Genomic DNA, 21,047 nt, shown 5'->3' with positions numbered 1-21,047 from the left:
ATGGGTGAAGGATGTTGACATCTGACGACAGCAGTGCCAACCATCTGACAAGCATCTGCCAACCACCCAGCCCCACTGACACGTCAGGGTGGACTCTGCCCTTAGAGGAGAGGCAAACACACTCATTGCCCAGACATTGACTCTGCTGCACAAATCAATCCTCACAGAGCAGAAAGGTGAGCCCTGCAGGAACTGATCCAGCTGTGGCAACACTTGCTGAAGCTTGGCTGCCTAATGTCCATAAGAGAAGTCAGTCCTTACACTGGAGCTTGAACACACTGCTTTAAAGCTTGAACACACTGCTTTAAAGCTGACTCCCCATTTTCTGCTGTGCCCGTGCTGATTCCAACCTCCAGCTCTGTTCACCAAGAGTTTCATTACAGCAGCTCTGGCAGTAAGAACTAAACCAGTATGACCTGTATATCCACTACAGAAGCACTCAGCCTGTGACCACTGCAGGAGAGTCTGATGATCTACCCAACAGTGCAGCACAATCCAGTGTCCTTCCACCACCAAAACTGGTGGGGAACAATGGATCAGGATTTAGTGACCTTAACATGTCACTGCAGAAACATCTTGCTTAATTAAAAATAAGATCCTCCTTCCCCTGAGACAGACTTCTGTAATGCTGCCCCTTTCAGCCTTGGCTATTGCAGTCACTGAGAACTGCACCTTCAAAGACCCCATGCCAGTTGCTCACAAAGCAATATGATTTTTGGATAGTTCATTTTTTTTTTTGAAAAATGACAGTGTTTGTCTCCAAAAGCCTCAATCCTGTCAATATATAATATAAAGTGACAAGCAGTAGAAATAAGCAAAACAAGGCCAGGAAGCATCACAGTGGCTTCTGAGTCAGATAAAGGACTGCTTGTAGCACATCCTTGTGTCCAAGGCAAAGGACAAGGCCTGAGATAGACTCATACAACAGCTAACAAACACTTTTTGATTAATTCTGAATTAAAAAGACAATGGCAATCTCCTACCACTTAAGTCAAGCATTCAATTAAATGGTATAAGGCTGACTTCTGATGTTCTTGTTGAAGGGAAAAGAAAAAGGCAGGAGTCACAGGGGCACAACCCTGTCTTTCTGTTTTATGAAAGAAAGTCTCAGGCATCCTGGGCACTCAGCTCAGAACTAGTGTTGAGGAAGTGTTCTCAGGCTCTGCCAAGTAGCAAAACCTGTTTAAATCACTGCCAATTCAAAGCTGTGTCTAATCCAAGCAGTCAGTGCTGGGATCCCGAGCCTGCACAGAGCACAGTGTGAGGTATGGGCACTTTCCAGACTGACACTTTTCACAGGGGGCTGGCTGGATAGGAGACAGGAATTATGCAGAACAGCTACTTTAAATATTTTATCTCATTTCCAACTTTATAAATATTTTATTTGTAAATATTTCCAGCTGTCTCAAGACCATTTCTTATTCAATCCCCTCTGAATTCACCACATCAGTTGGCTGCCTGGATGATAAAAATACATGCATGTTTCATATGCAACCAGGAATAGAAGCATCTCTACTAATACTACAAGAAAAAAAGTAACAAAAAAATTTGACTGCAATCCACAAATAAATTAGGAAACAGAATGTCCAGCAGTGAATAACAGTAAAAACCAGACACCACAGGCTAAATACATAGAAGAGGAAATATCCCTCCATGTTTCAGAGAAGCACTGAGGATTAGACTTGCCCTTCAGCAGAAATGTGTAGTGCATTAATGCTGTCTTAATTTCTACTGCCATCAAACTTCTTGCAAATGCATTTCAGTGTGATTTTGGTCCTGCATTGGAAGGAAAAACCAGCCCAATTAGAAACCCAAGAAACCGAAGTCAGTCACACCAGTTCAGCAAAGCCTAGCTGCAAAAATAATCAAAACAAAAATTCAGGAAACAAGGTAGAAGAAAACAAAATTTTCCTTCTCCCTCACCATACCACTTCAGAAGATAATACATGTATTGCACAGGTAGATAGCCCCAAATAATGTTTCATGCATCTGTCCAAGGCAAGAGGATTATCAGGATTACCTTCTCCATGTACGAATTCTCAAAGATATTGAGAGAAAGGAGAGGAAAAAAAGGGCCTTCATCTAAATGAAAAATGAGCAAGCACTCTATCTACTTTTACCATGAAATACAGTTATCCAAGCAATAAAATAACTAAACCAACAAATGAGAGCAAAGAAAAGAAAAAAAATCCAAAATTCAAATACACATACACACACACAAAAAAAAAAAAGCAGCAAAACTTTACTTGTGGTAAAATTACTCCACACATTCAGCTTTTTTGACACCCACTATTTACGAACTCAAGACTGCAGGCTGATGCACAAACACTCAGTTATTTACTGTAAACTTCAACCACATAATGAAGACCAGAAAATCCACATGCACACCTTAATTTCTTTACCTAAGTGTCCAAAACAGGCAGTCATCTTCTGGGCATACTGACAGAGGCTCTTCACCCCATAGGGCTCCTCACCCAGGACCTGCTCACCCATGGCTTCAGCAAGAGCTGCCTCTCTCTGCAAAGCCAACCAACTACTGCTTGTTTAAGGCTGATAAGAGACTTTCCTCTTCCAATTTATCTCCATTAATAATTCAGGTACTACATAAAATTTGCTGAGCTTTAAAAACCGGTAGCGCAAAGCTATTTTGTGGCTTTTGGAGTAATCATGTTTTAGTCCTTAAAAAGTATCTCAGCTATTTTATTACAATAGTTTACAGAAATTACTTTCAAATGGAAACAAAATGCTGCAGGAAATTTTGTGGGGATTATGCTCAGGTCAGAGAGACATTTAAATGTTCCCCTAGGTTAAACCCAGAAACAGAATGACCACCAGTACTAAAATGTGTTATTTTGTACTGATTAGTGTTTTCATATGGGCAGTGGGATGAAGTGCACCCAATGAGGGTGGTGAAACACAGGCTGCACAGAGGTGGTGGATGTCCCATCCCTGGAAACATTCAAGAACCTGATCTAGTGCAAGATGTCCCTGCTCACTGCAGAAGGGTTTGACTGGAGGGCGATTAATGGTTCCCCCCAGCCCAACCCCAACCCATGGAATTCTGTGATTCCATGATACTCCTGCAAGCAGGCATGTCCACTGCTATAGGAACATATCTCAGCACATACTGCCATGCCCCACCTCTCAGTGCTGTCCATCTTCTGGGAACTCAGAACCCAGCAGAGCCCAGGTACGAACACCACTGTGCTCTCAGGAAACTTCCAGCACACTACATTTCAGAAGAACTGAGGCACCTCATCCAGGAGCAACAGGAACACGGTATTTTCTCAGCTCGCTCCCTGGAGCAGGAGGCCCATCCAATCTTGTTATCCTGGCTGAGAAGAAAACACACAAGTGCTGACTCAGCAGTCCTGCTGCCAGGCAGCTGCAGTGGCCACACATACCTGTGTCTGTTCTGCTCCTCTGAGGAAATCCACTACCAATGTCACTGACATCTGCCTGGCCAAACACTGCAGAATGGCTTTGGCTGAACCCTCTGGACTCAGATGGTGATGAGCAGTGAAGAACAAGTGTTTCTCACAAGCAAATATGCTCCAGGTACACCACGCTTGTTTTCTGTCCTGCTTCCTCACTGCGACCATATCCACTCATTTAGCAGAGCTCATATAAGTACTGCTGATGGCCACATAAAGCACTGGTACTACTAAGCAGACACTTCAAAGAGAGATCTAGATGCAAATTTTATTCACAACAGACTGAAAAGCCTAGTTACTAATATTTAATATTGCTTCCTAGTTACTAATATTTAATATTACTTCAACATTTTACTGTCTAGAAAAGCATAAGATATACTTTAAAAATATCTATGGGGATTTGGTATCATTTATTGTGATAAAGGCTATGAGGAACAAATGTTCCTCACAAGCAAATATGCTCCAGGTACACCACACTTGTTTTCTGTCCTGCTTCCTCACTGAAACCATATCCACTCATGAAAAAACATTTAGCAGAGCTCATATAAGTACTGCTGATGGCCACATAAAGCTGATACTTCAAAGAGAGATCTAGATGCAAATTTTATTCACAACAGCCTAGTTACTAATATTTAATATCACTTCCTACTTACTGATATTTAATATTACTTCAACAGTTTACTGTCAAGAAAAGCATAAGGTATACTTAAAAACAGCTATGGGGATTTGGTATGTTTTATTGTGATAAAGGCTATGAAGAACCTGCAGAGGTGGGAATTATAAAGTCCACAGATCTCTACCAAGTTAGTTTACTGGTTTAAACCCACACAAGGCTCTCTAAGGTAAGCAGGAGGAACAGAAAGACCACAAAGCCACAAGGCTTCTCTGTACTGGCAAAAAAAAAAAAAAAAAAAAAAAAAAAGTGACTAACTGAAAAGGGCTAAAAAGGGCTAGCTCAGGTTAAAGTGGTATCAAAGGTAAAATGATCTGTGTTATAACTCAGCTGAGCAACACAATTAAGCATGAGTGTCCCATACAGGCTTCTTATCAAGCTGCCACATGACATTTTTTTCCACTGCTTTTACGACTGACCTTTGAGTAATCATTAGCCAAACTCCATCAAATGCCTCTTTCTGCAGCAAACACATGCAAATTCAAGATCTGCTACAAAGTCTGTCTGGCCCATGAAGTCTGTCAATGTCTGAGTGAAAGGACAGTATCAAGTTCAGGTCTGAATAGGGTGTAGCTATATTTGTATCACTGTACAGAGTCAAACTTCTCATCTTTGAAAAAGCACCTGGGGATCTCTGCAGGTGGCACACTGAAAATGAGACCTGTTTTATACATCAACAGCAGGATCTGCATGCACAAGCCATTCTGTTAAACTCACTTGGAAATAAGAAAGCAAATGTTATTTTATGTACTGGTCTCTTGGTATTCATTCCAAAACACACATGAAACATCACTTTGCCCTTTATTCTCCTGTTACAATTTGTAACTGAGAAAAAACGCAAGAGAAAACACAACTGCATTTCTATCTCAGACTTAACTAAGACCACACTGTGACAACTTCCTTTCCCAACTGATGACATTTGCAAAATCTTTCAGCTGAATTAAAGCATTGTGCTCTGCTTCCTGTTATCAACTATGTATGATAACTTCCATGGCACATGAGCCTTTGGTAACAAAAGCCCAGCTTTGCAGAGCATTGTAACGCTGGACAGGCAGCATGACAAGCTCTTGGGAACGCTTTTCCCTTTGCTCTCTGCTCAGAAACTGAATCTGACTCACTTCCCCAATCCCCAACAACCACCAAGTTTATCCTTCAGCAAAGCAGCGAGCAGAAAGATTAAACAAACAAAAATATCCAAACAATGTGCTTGAGATTACATCTAATGATCTTTTTCTTGAACAAAGAAAAAGACACCAGACATCTACCTTCACATGAAATTATTAGCTGGGCTGAAATGGTACAAAGAAAAACTGTACATAGAAAAATCAATCAGTAAATCAAATATTTAAATGACATTAGGGAAAAAAAGCCCTAATAATGTCAGCTTGTCTACCACCTCTGGAAGCCTTAACACAGGATTTGGGAAATATGCTGTCTCTGCAGTCCCACAGACTTGCTGTTCATCCCTGAGCCATTCCCTTAATCTCTTTCATTGTATTTCCCCCTATCACTTTCCCCTCACAAGGGATTTGTAACAATAGGTACATTAAAGACTGAAGTTTTCAGATCCTGTGATAATGGAAACTATAGAAGTACCACAGATAATAACACTAGGGAGTGACTGGTCAGCATTAAAAAAGAGGTCATGTAAAGCACAGCTGAGTGCTTCTCCTTGATCATCATTACCTCCCAACTTCATTCGTATTTCCCAATGATTTTCCAATAGACTGTATTCCTTATTTAACATTAAAAGTGCTTATTTTCCACAGAAAACCAAGTTATCAAGAAAGGCAAAGAGTAAATTCTGTACATTTTGTCCCATGTGAAAATTCCATTTTTAGTTATTCCTCCCCAAACAAGCAGAATCACTGTTCCTGTGGTCGCTGGGAGTAGAAGAGTTAGGTTATGACAAAAAGCCTGATTCAACCAAAGGATATTTACCTTACTTTATCCATTCCAATGTTTATTTCAGACTAGTCATGGAAAAAATATCTCTGTTCACATCTATTTTCAGACATAAAATAACAGTGTGCGCATTAATGGATCTGTCTATTGCATTATTAGAAGATGAGATGGCTCAGCATTTTATTTCCTGGCAGCACAAGGCTAATCTATTGATCTACAATGTCAAGAACAGTGCACTATGGATTCTTACAGCAAAGCCAATCCTTTTTACTTACACACACAAAAAAAGCCAAGTGTAATTGCTGACAACTGATGCCATTTCACAGGCGAGATACAGTGAAAGCAATATGAAATACAAATACAAAAACTGCTGCAGCACCAGGATTCTGTATGATTGACTCAACAACACAATTCAAACCCTTCTCCATCCCAAATTTTATAAATAATCCCACAAGTTCTGTGGGGCTGAGCTCTATGCTTGAAGTCAAGGAGGTGCCTAAGCCCCTCTAGGGAACAATTAGCCAAGAGGATCCTGGCAGAAGCTGGCAGTTCTTCAGGTCTTCAGTAGGAAGCTTTTTTCCTACTCCTCAGCAATGTTTAGGTGTCTTTTATTTAAACAGAGAAAAGACTTTCAAGATTAATGTAATTCCTTTAATCATATTATTTTCTTTACTTTTCCTTTCTTGAACTTTGACATTTTTCTTCTAGCTGAGAGAAGAAACTCTTGTAACATCCCCTTCAAAATATAGACTTCATAGTAACTGAGACAGAAATATGTTGGGAAGCAAAGAGATCAAAGTTGAAACCTTTCATTCCTCAGTTTATTTCCTGTACCTTTGTAAGGAGTGACGTGTTACAAGCATGACATCAAAGAAAGCACCACCCCTCTTTTTATGTACTGAAATAAACTGGATATCATTACAGTCTCTTCTGACATGTCACACAATTACAGAAACATACATGGTAATTTTAATAAAATGCTGAATTTGAGTAAAGAAATACACCAGAAGAAAGTCTTCTCTAGACCACTGCAGGGCTTCCTGAACATGTTAGTTTAACTTTACCCATTGTCTCCTAACACTGGATCTTCTGCTGTAGATGTGGCACCAACAGACATGATCAGAAGAATTAAAAACTTCTCCTGCTGCATCAAATTCCCAAATTCTCTACCATCAAAGCCATTCTTAGAGCATGGCATAACTCTTAAAGAACTCCTGCAGTCACACTGCCCTCTTGTAGCATCAGTGAAGCTCTAAAAAAGAGCCTTTCTTTGTGCTATAAAGACTAATTTAAGCCCCTACCAGAAGCGAGTAGAAACTGTTTGTCAATGTCCATCACACTAAGAATAGGAGGTTACCTTTCTATATAGTGGAAAGTATGGCACTGCTGCAGGATGCCAGAAATGACATCAGATCAGCTCATCCACTGCCAACATTCCTCATAAAAGCAGCTTTAAATATGCTGTGTTGGCTAACCTTTGTTTTCTAATTAAATAAATCCTACTGCACTGTTGAACCCTTCCTCTTGTGGTCAGCACTATCTTCTGGTTAAATCAGCTGCACACACACACAAGTGATCAAGAGCTGTGCTGAAAATGAAGAAACTGTCAGTTAAGCAAAATTATCACTCTGTGAGCAGCCCACTCCTCTCACAGGGATCACATTCTGTACAGGCAAAACTGAGGCAAGGACACATCTGAAAATACATTGATGGGACAGAAAAACACTTGGAATTTGTTTCCATTTATTAATGGCAGGAAATAACATACAGCTTATGCCAACTAGGATTTGATAAAGAGAGGTTTTAATCCCCTTGGGTATTTCATAGCTACACAAATGCTTGTGTAGCAATGTTTTACTGATAGTTTAGTGGACTCTCCTCAAACAAAAGCTGTAATCTGGCACCATTAGGAAAAGCAGCAGCCAGAGAAACACAGCAAACTTCCAGAGCTGAGACTACCCTGAAAAGGAGAAACATGCTCTTGATCTGATGACAGGTACAGCTGGGTTTGTTCTCCTCCAGTGCCACTCAACACAGGAGCAGCCATGCCCTGGCATATTTCCCTGACATGTACAGTGCTGTGAAGCTGTGCCTATCAAATCCTTTGAGAGTCATTCAAAGATAGCACTAAATCAAGAGCCTTGATCTTGCAGTGGTAGTGGAGGGCACTCACAATCTAGCAAGCTACAGTTCTGCAAGAGGAAGTAGGAAATAAGGTCTTACAATAGTGGGAAAAATCATTCCAGTGATATCATGAATTACTGGAATGGTGAATGAGCCAAATGGAGCACCTACAAAGAATTGAACACCACTATTTTGACTGCTTGACTGATATTTACCATACTGTATTTGCAGCAATGATTTACTGCAGTATTTCTTCAGCAAGGATTTCTTGATCTTATCCTTCCACTGCAAGACCAAATGCCATAAATGAAGGTGGAGGTTTTTTTAGGTCTTATGTGTCATGGGCTACTAAGTAAAATCATTTTTCCAGCAGCCTGAACCTTGAACACAAGTGTAGGATTTCAATTAATTTTAAATTAATTGTAACTAGAACATAATATAACGTTAAGATGGCCCTGGCCATCTTTAAGGGAGGATTTCTGCTGCATTCTTAGCCAACACTAGGGAGTCTCTATACTTCCTGGTATTAAAAATACATTAAATATTGCATCTAAACAGTTACTTCATGCCTGAATGTAACTGAATGAGATGCCTGATTCTTCAGTTTCTCTAGAATGTAAACAACTATTTATAGTACATACTAGGAGAGTGGTTGGTTTGGGTTTTTTAAGTGTAAACACTCCCTCAGCCTAGAGCAAAACTTAAGTTTCCTTTTATTTGTGTTGACGTTACCACTGTGGTATTTGTTTAATACACAGATTTACCACTGACACAAATCCATGACCAAAAGAAAAAATCCTTTTTCTGTGCAGTTCAGCTTCAAAATCCCTTCTGGTATTAACACTCTCTAGGCATCTTCAATTTTTTTAGTCAGAGTTTTGCCTTGGTTTGATTGAGAAATAGTTCTGCAATTAAGAAGAGCTAAGCAATAACAAAAACAATTAAAGAAAGTAGGAAAACCAGCCTGCCTGTCAGGTTGTGTGAATAAAAACTGACTGATGAACATCTTTAAGCAGAACTAAGCAAAATTTTCAGATGAATCAGTTAAAACAGGTGCTGATCACAACAGCAATTATCAGTAGAAAACCTTATGTTATAAACATATGCTGTGCATATTTTCAGGCTGAAACTAGTTGGCAGCTCCCAGTTATTTCCTCTTTAACTATGAATGGATTAGAAGATAATGTACCATTTTGTAGTGGTTTTCTGATTGTTATTGAGTTTTCCCCCCAAGATTTATGGTTTCTTTGAAATCCAGATCCTCACAGTACTGTTCCTGGAGTCAATTAATTGATTCTGAACAAGAAAGGAAAATTCAGTTCTCCTGCTGCTTACTGGGCTATCATCAGAATGAGGTCAAGCCTTCTACCCCTAAATGGACAGCTGACAAAGAGAATCAGGGGATCATTTCTCTAGAATGAGAACAGCCAGCTTGTGAAACTGATTAAAAATAGAAGTCAAACTAAACAACCCATTTTCATTACCAACTTCAATTAAATGACAAGCAATTATCTCTCTATATATTAGATTTCAAGACAGCTTGACTCCCCTACTAACACTAGGGAAGGGAAAGTGCAAACACCTACAGAGCAGCAGGGAGAGGGATCAATTGTCTCCTCTGTGCTTTCTCAGTGTGGCAACCATGACTTTATCCACTAGGACCCAGCAGAGAGAAGAGATTTCCATCCCCACCCAGGAGACCACCAGCACCAACCAAAGCAGGCAGAGGTTCAAGCAGGGCTTTCCCAGTTCTCAGAGTATCTGGTCAGGGAGAGAGGAGCAGAGATTCAGCCTAACCTCACCATAATGAATCCCCACAGGACCCATATTCACTTGATTAAATTCACATAATGATGTAGTGCTGCCCACATCACAGCAATATCACAGAGTGAGAGAAACATAAAATCATTTAGGGGGAAAGGACCTCCAGGATCATGGAGTCCAACTGTTAACCCAGCACTAACCCTGTTCCCAAGTGCCACATCTATGAATATACAGAAGCTGCTGATTTTAACCAAATGCTATTGCATTCTACACTGTAGAGATTAATTTGTATTAAAAATAAATAAAAAATAGTATTTTAAAAACAAATTAGGAAAGGAATAAGGATGGAAACAGGAATTTTGCACGCCTAATTCAGCCCATATTGAGAGAAAGAACAGAAATAAAACTGCTGTATCTAAATCAACATTAGGTTAGGTGTTTGGCCTACAAAGACTAACTCGTAATGGATGAAAAAATAATTTTTTGTTGTTACAGTTGGTAGAAAATTTGAGTTGTATTTTTCTGTTGTTTGGTTGGGGTTTTTTAAGGTACAGAGATGCTTTTCATAGAGAGGTGTACACAATTCTTCAGTTTGTCTACCTGCACATTTTTTCATCTCCAGACCCACAGAGGTAGATTATATCTGTTTTTAAGAGACAAATACTGGATTAGACAATGCAAAGAAGAAAACAGGACTTCATTTCTTCCACTTCTAACCCCTGAAATCAGATGGGCACCCCAAGGGTTTATTTATCTGTCCAAGCATAGCAGAGAAAGCAGCTACCCACACTTGAGTTCCCAAGAAAGCAAAATATATCTTTTTATACTTATGCCTCTTCCTCCTCCTTTATCTAAGACTGTGGTATAAAAAAAAAGAGGAATATTTACTAAGCAAACTAAGATTTGCATGCCTCTTGGATGCAGGGAGCATTCACTCTGTAGCACTCACCACCAAAACTGTGCTGAATGTGCTTTAGGTGAGTCTCAGCTCGCTGCAGGTTGGCACCCAGTGCTGCAGAGTCATCCCTGTGCCAGGCAAAGGCAGCACACACCTGCAAGAGGCACTGAACTCACAGCCACCCTCCTGCCTGCTGTGCAGGGACAGCAGCACTGACAGGTGGCTGCAGCACAGACAAGAACTTGCAGGTGCGCTCAGCCAGCAACACACAGATTGCACAAGGCTTCCTGAGGTTAAACACCAAAGGAATCTGCCCTCAAAAGCACCTCAAAAGCACCTAGCACTGACACGTTATCAGCTTTTCTTTCAAAGCATCAATTAGCAATACTCTGAACTCCTATGCCACCTGCCACTACAGAACTCTAAAAGCTCTCCTTGCAGAACTCACCCCACAGCACCAGCATGCTGTCATCATCTTCAGCTAGAAAGTGGTAAACTTCAAAAGGCAGCAGTGAATTATCTCTTACAAAAACACACAGGGAATCAGAGCTGGATAAAAAGCCTGTTTAATTCCACTGACTTGTGCTCTGCTCTCTCTGCTCAGATATCCATTCCAGAGGAGCAGCACATGGGTACATGCACACACTGTTCAGCCAAGTAACAAAGTCCACTGTTCATAAAGCACACCAGGCTGGGGAGGTGTTTAACTCTTAAACAAGTAAAGAAAAACAAACCAAAATAAAGAAATTGCTTTTCTTATCAGAAAGATCGCAATTTCAGTCCAACAGAAGTTGCTCAGCCTGATTTCCCTCTGTAAATCCAAGAACCAATGTCCTGTGGATGGCTTAACCTGTCGTTTATCATTAGAGATTTACACAGAGCAATAGCCCAGGACAAACCTTTGCCGTTTGCAGAGCTCTGGTGTATTTCCAGTTCCATTTGTGCTCTCAGGCAGTGGTTCCTGCACCCCAAAAGCCACAGCCTCCCAGAGAATGGATGGCAAGCAGGAGGAACAAGTGAGAGCCTCCAGAAGTGGCTCCACTCTATGGCTCCACTCCTACTATTTCCTGGGTTGAACAGAAAGGGAGTGGCCCAAGCAGAATAGGTGTGTCTGTGTTCCCAAACAGTTTAAAGGAAGAGTGAGTATTTTCCTCTAGATATTATTCCATTACTAATCAAGACCTTGGTGAGCTGTCTTTCAAACAATGACATGCCTTAATGTTCTGACCATCTCAGATCAGCTGATATTATTGATAACTTTCTTTTCCCTACAGAAGGATCCTAACCAGCAGCCTTAAAGGTTGACTGCAACTAGAGGTGATTTTGTCCTGAGACTGTTTTCTGTCTGTTTTACTCTGCATCTCACCTCCACTCCACTGCTGCTGTTTTATGGCTGTACTGCACCTAAACAAAGGAGGAAGAGCCTGTCAAAGAAACACTTTTATCCATTTTCAACACACTTAGAACAGGGAAAACTGAAGTCCCAGGCATCTTCCCTCTGTTCCCACAAGACCCCTCCCAGCAGAGGCAATTAGGCTGACTGTAAGTGCAGACTTCCAGGCATTTCCTTCTACGCAGTTGCGCATACCCAGAGACAAACTGTTCCTGGAGCAGCTGAATTAATGAATCTTTTTGTTCTGATTGATTTGCGTCCAACATCCTCAGCACCATCGGGTTTGCCCTACCTCCTTGCAACATCCTCTTGGCAGTACCATCCCCAGAATTACTTCCAGTTCCTTTCCATTTGTCTGCTTTCCCAGTTCCTTTCCATGTCCATTAAATCATCCCCAGAACCCTTAAGCTGTCTCCTTTAGCTGCTTCAGATTCTTGCTGAATTTCTGCTCTCACCTCCTGAGCTGCACATTCTCCTCTTTTTCTCCTCTGTACCCATACTAATGGTGAGAACCTTCGAGTTCTGTTCCCCTGGAGGAAAGAGAGGAGGAAGACTGAAAGAGAAGTTGTTTAACCCTCATCCTAGGAAATTTGACTGAAAAGCAGCCAAGCACAAGGTGCAGAAACTGACAACTTGCAACCTGAAGCCCTCTCTAGAACACACTTTTTCTCCTCTGTACATTATTATGGACTGAGAGATGCTGCTGAAAAAATAATTCCATTTTATCACTGAGATTTCACTTCAGATGACAAAAAAATTACCACTTCTCCTCTAAACATGAATAAAAAGATGCCAGAAACATATAAAAACTTTTGGCTTCTTGGTTGGAAACTGCTAAATATGACCAAATTTTGGCCAAGTACTTTTATTCCCTCCTTCAAACGCGAAATCCCGAATTTCCTGGACTCCTGACTTCATTTTTCCCACAATGAATTGTCATCTCAGCCAGCTTGTTAAAAATACAGTCATTCAGATGCTCAGACATATGTAAACACAGACACAGAACCTGGTCTCTCTACCTTTATTCTCAGCCTGACATTGTTCTCCTGTGGTTTTATAAATTTTATTTGCTGCCAAATTAAGTGGAGAGCAGGACAGGGTGTTTACTCCATTTGGACTTTAACATGCCTGGCTAAAAATGAATAGCTCATCAGAAACACTGCTTTCTTTCCATCCCCATTCTTCTTTTTAATAATCAAAGCACTCCACACTTTAATTACCATTACTAATCCTCTGACGTGGTAAGCAGACACAATTATTCTTGTTCTACAGAAAAAACATTAAAGTACTATATTCCCAGGAGTGTTGACCACTAGAATTTATTTATTTTATTTGTTCTGCTCCTAGATACAACTGCATGTTGTGTTTCTGTCCCAGATAAAATGGTGAAAAGGAGCTCCATGGGCTCAGAAGTAAGGAGACAAGTTTCTCAAGTTCACCAGTGTGGTTTCTTTTGTAAATACATTTATGTATTTTTTGTTTCGGTGAAGAGGTGAAGAAGGAAGATGAGAATGGTTCAATACAAATCTCCATTTTGTACAAGTCATCACATTCTCACTAGCTGGCTATTATTAGTACCTACAACATTAGACATTATTTTCAAGACAGGTATAAATGCAAGTCATCCATTTGGCTGTTTATGTACAAAACATCACCTCAGTAATACACATGATTGCATTTTCACTTTCATTTACGTTCAGTTAACCAATCATACCTTGCAGCTTTGTACACCTCCATCACTTCTCCTTGCTCAAGTTCTGAGTCCCAGCTCAGGACCTTCTGTTTCCTAAAGCTGAAGGTCCAGTCTCCAGGAATTTCAGAGTATTTGAAATCTGCCAATGCTGCCATAAACACTGTATGTTGTTCTCATGAAAAAAAAGCCACATAAATCTTGCCAAGTGACAAGACTTGGAAATACTGCAGTCTATTATGCTCAGCAGAGATGTTTTTGTTGGCTATTAAAGCTCAGCTGAGACTTTCTGGCTGTTGGTTCTCCAGCAATTTCACTGGATTAAGCTTATTCCATCCTACACAGTTCTCAGGCTTATTGTAATTCCTACAAAGCGATTGAAATAATCAATCCCTGTGCGGCAAGGGATACACTGAACAACACTGTCGCCAGAAAAGCAAAAACACAACAGTGTTCTCCACAACTCCATCACACAAACCAACAATCTGACTGACATTTCTTGAATTTGAAAGTTCATTTGTACAATTTTCCTTTTTTAATCACCCTTTTTTCTCCCTGCAGTCTTCACATAACCCAAACAGAAGCTCCCACATTCATAAGCTACCTACTAGCAGGGTGGTAACTTGCTAGTAGGTAGTTCATGACTAAACCTACTACTCAAGAATTTTATCAGCCACTTCAGAAAACCACAGATCCATGAATCAGCACATCTCACAACACCCAGTAGGAAACAGGCAAGGCATCACAGTTTTTCCTTCAAGTTTCAAAAGAATTTCTTCCTAGATGAATCTGGACCATCTTAGTTCAGCCTGCTCCCGGGAAGATTTTATCCCTGTTGAGATATTCTTTACATACCACAGATGAGGAAAACACTGGGCAAACTGAGTGATCTTTCCAGGACAACAAATCTCTATGCCCAGCTTAGAAATTGAATCAAGGTCTCCTGAATCCCAACCCAAAGGTCTAGCCATCACATTTCCTGTTTAAAGAAAATTATTTGTTAAAAAAACCACAAAAACAATAAAGAAAAAAAAACCCTCAAAGACTTTAAAAGATACCAATAAGCTCTTACCAAAGGAAATGATCTTACCCTTTTCCCTCATAATTGATCTTCTTATGTGTTCTCCCTTCAAGTCCCATATGATGGAAAATGCCCCTGCACAGTCCCTGTGGGTGCCACAGCCTTTTCACCAGAGCTGGCTCATAAGGGACACGGCCACAACCAACACATCACAGCAGCAAAATTACAAGCAGACTCTTCCTCACTATTTCAGCAAACAATTTTCCTCACAATACAGGCTGACACTCCTGATTGCTGGTAATTCTTTTCATTTACAGTTCCCAGGGGTGATTTCTCCAGATTTTTTGCCCTGTTCTTTGAAATTATTACATCGGTTTCACTGTCTCTGCCTTGCAGCAGAAACAAATTTACAGTAACTTCCTCAGAGCTGGCACACAGCAATTATTTTCAAGTGTAACTGCTTAGAACAAACATTATGCCATGTCTCCTGTGCTCCAGAAAAACGAAACTTTACAGACATACAAAGTGTAGCCAAGCAAACACTCCTTTCTTGTGCATTTCTAATTGCATCCTAATTATAGCATTTTACATGCATTTATGTACCTTTCATCCTAGGGTATCCCAGAGCATTTTGTAAACTGTCACAGGGTTTTAAAAGGAAGCCTGTATTAACCCAGAGCTACTCATAGCAGACATCTCCAGAATCCAGTGCAGCAGCCTGTAGATAAATTCATTATGAGAGAGATTTGGGCCAAGGGCACAACACTGAACCTCTGTAGTTAGAGAAAGACCCTCCCTCCCCCTTCAGCCATCATTTGAAATTCTTGCATATCCATTTCATTTGATGGTCTCAGTGTTTTAAAAACATTAATTAACTTGTACAGTATTTTAATTAGTTAAGGCATAAACAAAGATCTAAAACCTCCAACAGGAAGTGCTTAAGGGAAAAAGCTTTAGAACCAGGGCAAATACTCAGAGATCCTTCTAGATTCTCTCTCACATTGCAGCAAAATGCTGATTTAGCTTTAGACTGCCTCCAGATCAGAGTTTAATAGCTACTAATGCACCCATTTTCCATGGTTTTTTTCTAATTCCTTTTGGAATACATCCCTGCTTTTTATTAATCTACACTCCGAAGTAGTGAGCTCCATCCAGTGCTGCAAGAAGAAATGCTTCCAAAGGAGCTTTTGTCCTGATTTGATTAGGTTGAGGCCAAAATACTCATATCCTTGGGGAAAAGAAGAAAAAAAATTCTTTACACAATTCTTGTGCACAAAGATTCTACAATATTTTATCGTGTCCCTCAACACCGCTCAGTTTTACAGGTAAACAAACACAGGAGCTAATTTTTTCCAGCAAAATAATCTGAAACAAGGCTTCACATCTGCATGAATACAAGCTGTTTATTTTTAGATGCCTAATTTTAGGCAGCTTGTTTTAAAAATTCCACCCATACAGACGCCAAGTTATTTTCCGAGGTCACACATTGAGGCAGCGACAGCCCCGATGAAAAAGCCCAGGCATCCTTGTCCTCACAATCATTATCAGAAAGCAAAGAGAAGGGGTAAAATGCACACTCCCCAACATATCCACGCAGGAAGGAAGGAGACTGAGTCAATTCTACTGGGATTTCAATCTGTGCTTGTTGGAAATACAGATATTCCAGTTGGGATGCACCGAGCTTTAACGAGTTTCTAGATTAAAATGGCAGCCTCTCATTACACTTCATTTCAAGATTTACTTAACAATTTGCAATTCCCTAAGCTAAGCTAAGCCTTTGTAAAGCCACAAAAACATGTAACCTCCCTCTGCTTTTCCAGGATCCAAGGTAGCTTGGAAACTTGCTGATACTGATTGCTTTCCCCTGACTTGGCTTTAATTCAGGCGCCAGGCAACGGATCACAAATGGATAACATGAAGATAAAATATTTGGCAGACAATTGACTGTCACACGCTTTCTGTTGCCAAGAAACAAAACAGGATGTATTAGAATTATCTCATTAATTAACTTTTCTGTAATTCTGCTTTTTATTGGCATCTTGTTGGTTAAGCAAATGGTTTTTCCTGCAGAAGGAAAGCATGCTAAGCCTAAACAGGTACTTTTAATACATCAGAGGCTGGCATTTAACAGATCTTTACATTAAATAACTTGGGGCCAGATTCTCTTCTAGTTACAGTTGGTTCTTCTTCCTGATACTAAAAAAAAAAACCCTCCTTTCTTTTTGAAAGAGATTATTGGAGAGATCAGTTTACATCAGCTGACAATTTGAATACTAATTTTCTGCCATCTCTTTTCCTTCAGCTTCAGGGAGCTACTAAATTATTTACTACAGGACTGAAATCATGATTTGTTGTTTCATTAGTTGCTTTTAAGAAGTTCAGTGCAGAGTTTTTCTCAATGCTCCTAATTTTGATACAAGTTAGTTGCAACTGTGATCCACTTGCCAAACAATTCTCCTGGAAAAGAAAAATATCCAGATTCTGTCAGTGGCAGAATAACGTTTACATCCTTAATTTTTTTCCAAGGAGGACTCAACCTTTCAAGAAGTCAGCTAAGACCTAAATGAAAGGCCTGGCTGAGGGATTAATTCACAATGAGTAATAGCTGTAATGATTGTCAGACAACAAAAAAATTGGTCTTCATTACATTAATGTAATTGGTCTTCATTACATTAATAAAGCCCAGGTCTGTAAGCACTGCCCATGAAAAAAGCTTAGTGATGCTCCCTCAGGTATTTTGAACAAGTGAATGTTTGCTACAGCAAGTTAAACCAGACCAGAAATGCTGAAGACTACTTTCAGTGTACACCTCCATGAGCAAAACAGCATTGTTTTGATAAAGAAGCTGGTTTAAACAGTGCCTCCACTGTTTTCTTTAATGTCAGTGAAAACTTTTCTTATGCCCTGAATATTGTTCAGAGTGAGGCAGAGTTTTGTTTATGCTCTGCCAAGAGATGAAGAAAAACAGGGAAGTAAACCCAATTTTCTCTGCAAACCCTGCATGCAAATGCAGATGTTTCTAGCCCACAGCATAAACAGCGACAGGCAAAAGTCAATATTGCAAATGTTCTTCTCCAGCCTTAACAAAAGCAGCATTATGTGTGTCAGGATTTTTAGTACAACACATCACACAGAGCTGCAGCTCAGGAGCTCCTCAGGCTGTGACGCACCAGGATGTGAACAATATTCAGGGTTAGGGGATCCTGAGCCTGTGTCCATCCTCAGCACTCAGCCACAGTGGGAGTCCTTAAAATGGAAGTTTGTGTAATTTAACAGTGTCTCTGTGACATTACATCCTTTGCAAGAATGGAAGGAGAATGCTAATGTCATCTCTGAAGAGCTCACTGTTCTTTTGTGTAAGAAATTGAGGTGTGCGACTGAGAGGAGAAGTATATACCCAGAGGGAAGGAATGGATGCAACTTCCCAATGTGTCACATAAATAAATAAAAATAATACATAAATAAATTTTAAAAATATATAAAAATAAATGCAGTCACAGGCTATAACACCCCACAGCTTCCTGCAGAACTGATGGAGTTCCAGCTTAACTTGATCAGGGCTCTGTGAGAAGTTCGGTAGCAAGGTGGGAAATGGACTCTTCTCTCAGGTAACTGATAACAGGAAATGGCCTCAAGTTGTGCCAGCGAAGGTTCCAACTGGATGTCAGGAAATGTTCCCCACTGACAGGGCTGTCCAGCACAAGGGAAGGGTGGAGTCACCAGCCCTGGAGGTGTTTAATAGATCTGCAGATGTGGCACTTGGGGACATGGTTTAGTTGTGCCACTGCTGGGTGAACACATGGACATAGTGATTTTAAATGTCCTTTCCATTCTCTGATTTATGTAACATTTACAAGTTCCATGGGGTAGGGATTAACTTTCCTTTAGCTCCTATACTAATTCATCTATGGGATGTTCATAAACTTCTCTTGTCACAACTTCACCCATTATTGAAAATGGCCCTTTTTTCTCCCTTCAAAAATATCATAAACTTTCTGATGCATGTCCTGACAGGTACATTTCTCTTTGACTGAACTGAAGCAACACATCCCTGTTTAGAGACCTACCCAGCACCATCCTGTCATCAAACAAGGCATCAGCATTCTTCTCTCATTCACACCCCAGTAAACTCCAACTGTACAGCAAAATCCTTCTTTTTAGTCCCCAAGCACACAAAGGTCTCATTTTAGGTAAAACTGAATTTCAACCGATTTCTAGAATCCTCAAGACAGTTTTTGTTTGGTTTAAGTGCAGATGTATCTGATGGGAATATTAAAAATGAGAACAAATGAACAGTGTGGCCCAACAAAAAAAGAAATTGTCTTCTCAATAACTTAGAACTGCTCAGATAAATCACAAATATATCTAAAAACCAAGGCTCAAAAATCTGCTAGAAGGGAAATATCTCAAGCAGTTACAGGTTTTTATAGTCCTACATTTGCTTTAAGTATTAGGCACTGTTGATAGATAAGCATATTGGAAGAATTCAAATGATGCTTTATAGCTCCTTTTTCTTCTTTGCTGCAAGGCAATTTTTTATCTCAGCCTGTTGGCTTATATTAAAAATTCTTTCATTAAATTTTTATCACCTCTGGTATTTCTACATATGAGATGGGACTCTAGACTAAGGAATTTATTTCTTATCACTGGGATTAAAGCAAGGTGATACAGAAACCTAAACAAAGGAGTTTTTTACAACCATAAATTAAACATGCCTCATTAACAGAGTCACTATATCATATCAGGATGTTAACCAGTAGTGAATTTGAGTAAATAATGTTGGGAGGTGGTGTTGTTTGGGTTTTTTGTGGGGGTTTTTTTGTTGGTTTTTTGTTGTTGTTGTTGTTGTTTCTCTTATTTTGCTAAGGTAAGCTGAGAAAACTGAAAGTGTTAATGTAACAGACCTCAGGAGCAACTGCACTCAGTTATTTAACAAATAAGCAGTAAAGGAAATTAAACAAGCAGAAATATGGAGGTTTAAAATTGATAGCAGGATTAAAATTGATAGAGGTTGTTAAGGCAGAAGAAAGGAAGATTATTCTTCTTTTAATTCACATTCACATGCTTTTATACCTGCATGTTTTCTTTAGAAGTGGGACAATGGCAGCTGCTTCTAGTTAAAACACACAAGGGACACCTCACAGAATCAGTGCTTCTATTTATTTATTTATCACCTGTGTTCCAAAGGACAGAAAATGAGGACCATGTCCGCTGTGACCTGCCATATCTAAGTGGCAGTTCCACATTGCTATTCCTCATATTCCTCATTGCTGTTCCTGTTACTCAGTGCCCCATGCATTATAAACCACACCCAGAGCACAGAGCTTCTCTGAGTGCAACTCCTCGTTCCATTCTGCCCAAATTTTCTGCTACAGCAAGCAGAAATCTGCCAAGGACTTACACACAGGACAAGAGACCAAAAATATTGAAATTCAAATGGACCATCACTTATTTGTCAGGTCATTCACCACAAGGAGGACAAAGTTTAAAAGGAAGAGCCCTGACAAGCCAGAGCAGTGCTTGGGGGATGGAGGAGGAGATCACTGCTTACGTGAATGCTGGAGCTCCTCTGATGTCAGATCCTACCTCATGGCCAGGGCTTGCTTTTACAAGCACTGTCACTTACGATATGAGTAAGGATGATAAGATTGCAGCCTAAAAAAAGCACAGCCTGTGCCTACTGAGTGCAGATCACAGTGTGCAGGTCGAATTGCTGAAGGGCAGGAGCCCCTACATTCAGCAGTCTATGGCCACCAGATTTCCAGAGCCTTAAAAGAAAATCACAGAGCAAATCCAGCTGGAAGGGAGGGACCTCTGGAAGTCTCTAGCTCAAGCTTCTGCCCAAAGCAGGGCTAGGTCCAAAACCTGATCAATTGCTCAGGGCCTTTTTCCATCAATGTCTGAAAATGTTAGAGACTGCACAACTTTTCTGGGTAATCTTATCAAGGGTTTGCACATGGTGAAAAAAGATTTCCTTTTATTTAGTTGGACTTTCTCTTGGTGCACTTTGTGACTGCTGTTTTCTGCCCTTCCACTATGCATCAAGGAGAATGTGGGAAGGGGTTTATACAGAAAACATGGATCCCCTCAGGTAGTTGAAACCATCAATTGTACCTGCCCTTAGCATTCTGTTCCCCAGGCACAC

General features: G+C 40.2%; 1 protein-coding gene across 3 annotated transcripts in view; it reads right to left on the bottom strand.

Annotated features, from left to right (window-relative positions):
* The window catches only part of ABLIM1 (actin binding LIM protein 1), a 201,421-nt gene that overhangs the window by 130,729 nt on the left and 49,645 nt on the right, over positions 1-21,047 (bottom strand). The window contains exon 1 of one of the 3 annotated variants that reach the window (XM_064716224.1): positions 11,698-11,823. The exons of the other annotated variants lie outside the window; for them this stretch is intronic. Coding sequence (XP_064572294.1) covers positions 11,698-11,737 — 40 coding nt within the window. The 5' untranslated portion in view covers positions 11,738-11,823. Of the gene's footprint in view, positions 1-11,697; positions 11,824-21,047 lie in introns of those variants that run through there. 3 annotated transcript variants of the gene reach the window in all.

This window comes from Zonotrichia leucophrys, chromosome 6 (genome assembly GCF_028769735.1).
Source record: "Zonotrichia leucophrys gambelii isolate GWCS_2022_RI chromosome 6, RI_Zleu_2.0, whole genome shotgun sequence".
NCBI classification, from domain to species: Eukaryota; Metazoa; Chordata; class Aves; order Passeriformes; family Passerellidae; genus Zonotrichia; species Zonotrichia leucophrys.
The sequence above is the reverse complement of the archived record's forward strand: the minus strand, read 5'-3'. Positions and strand labels throughout refer to the sequence as shown.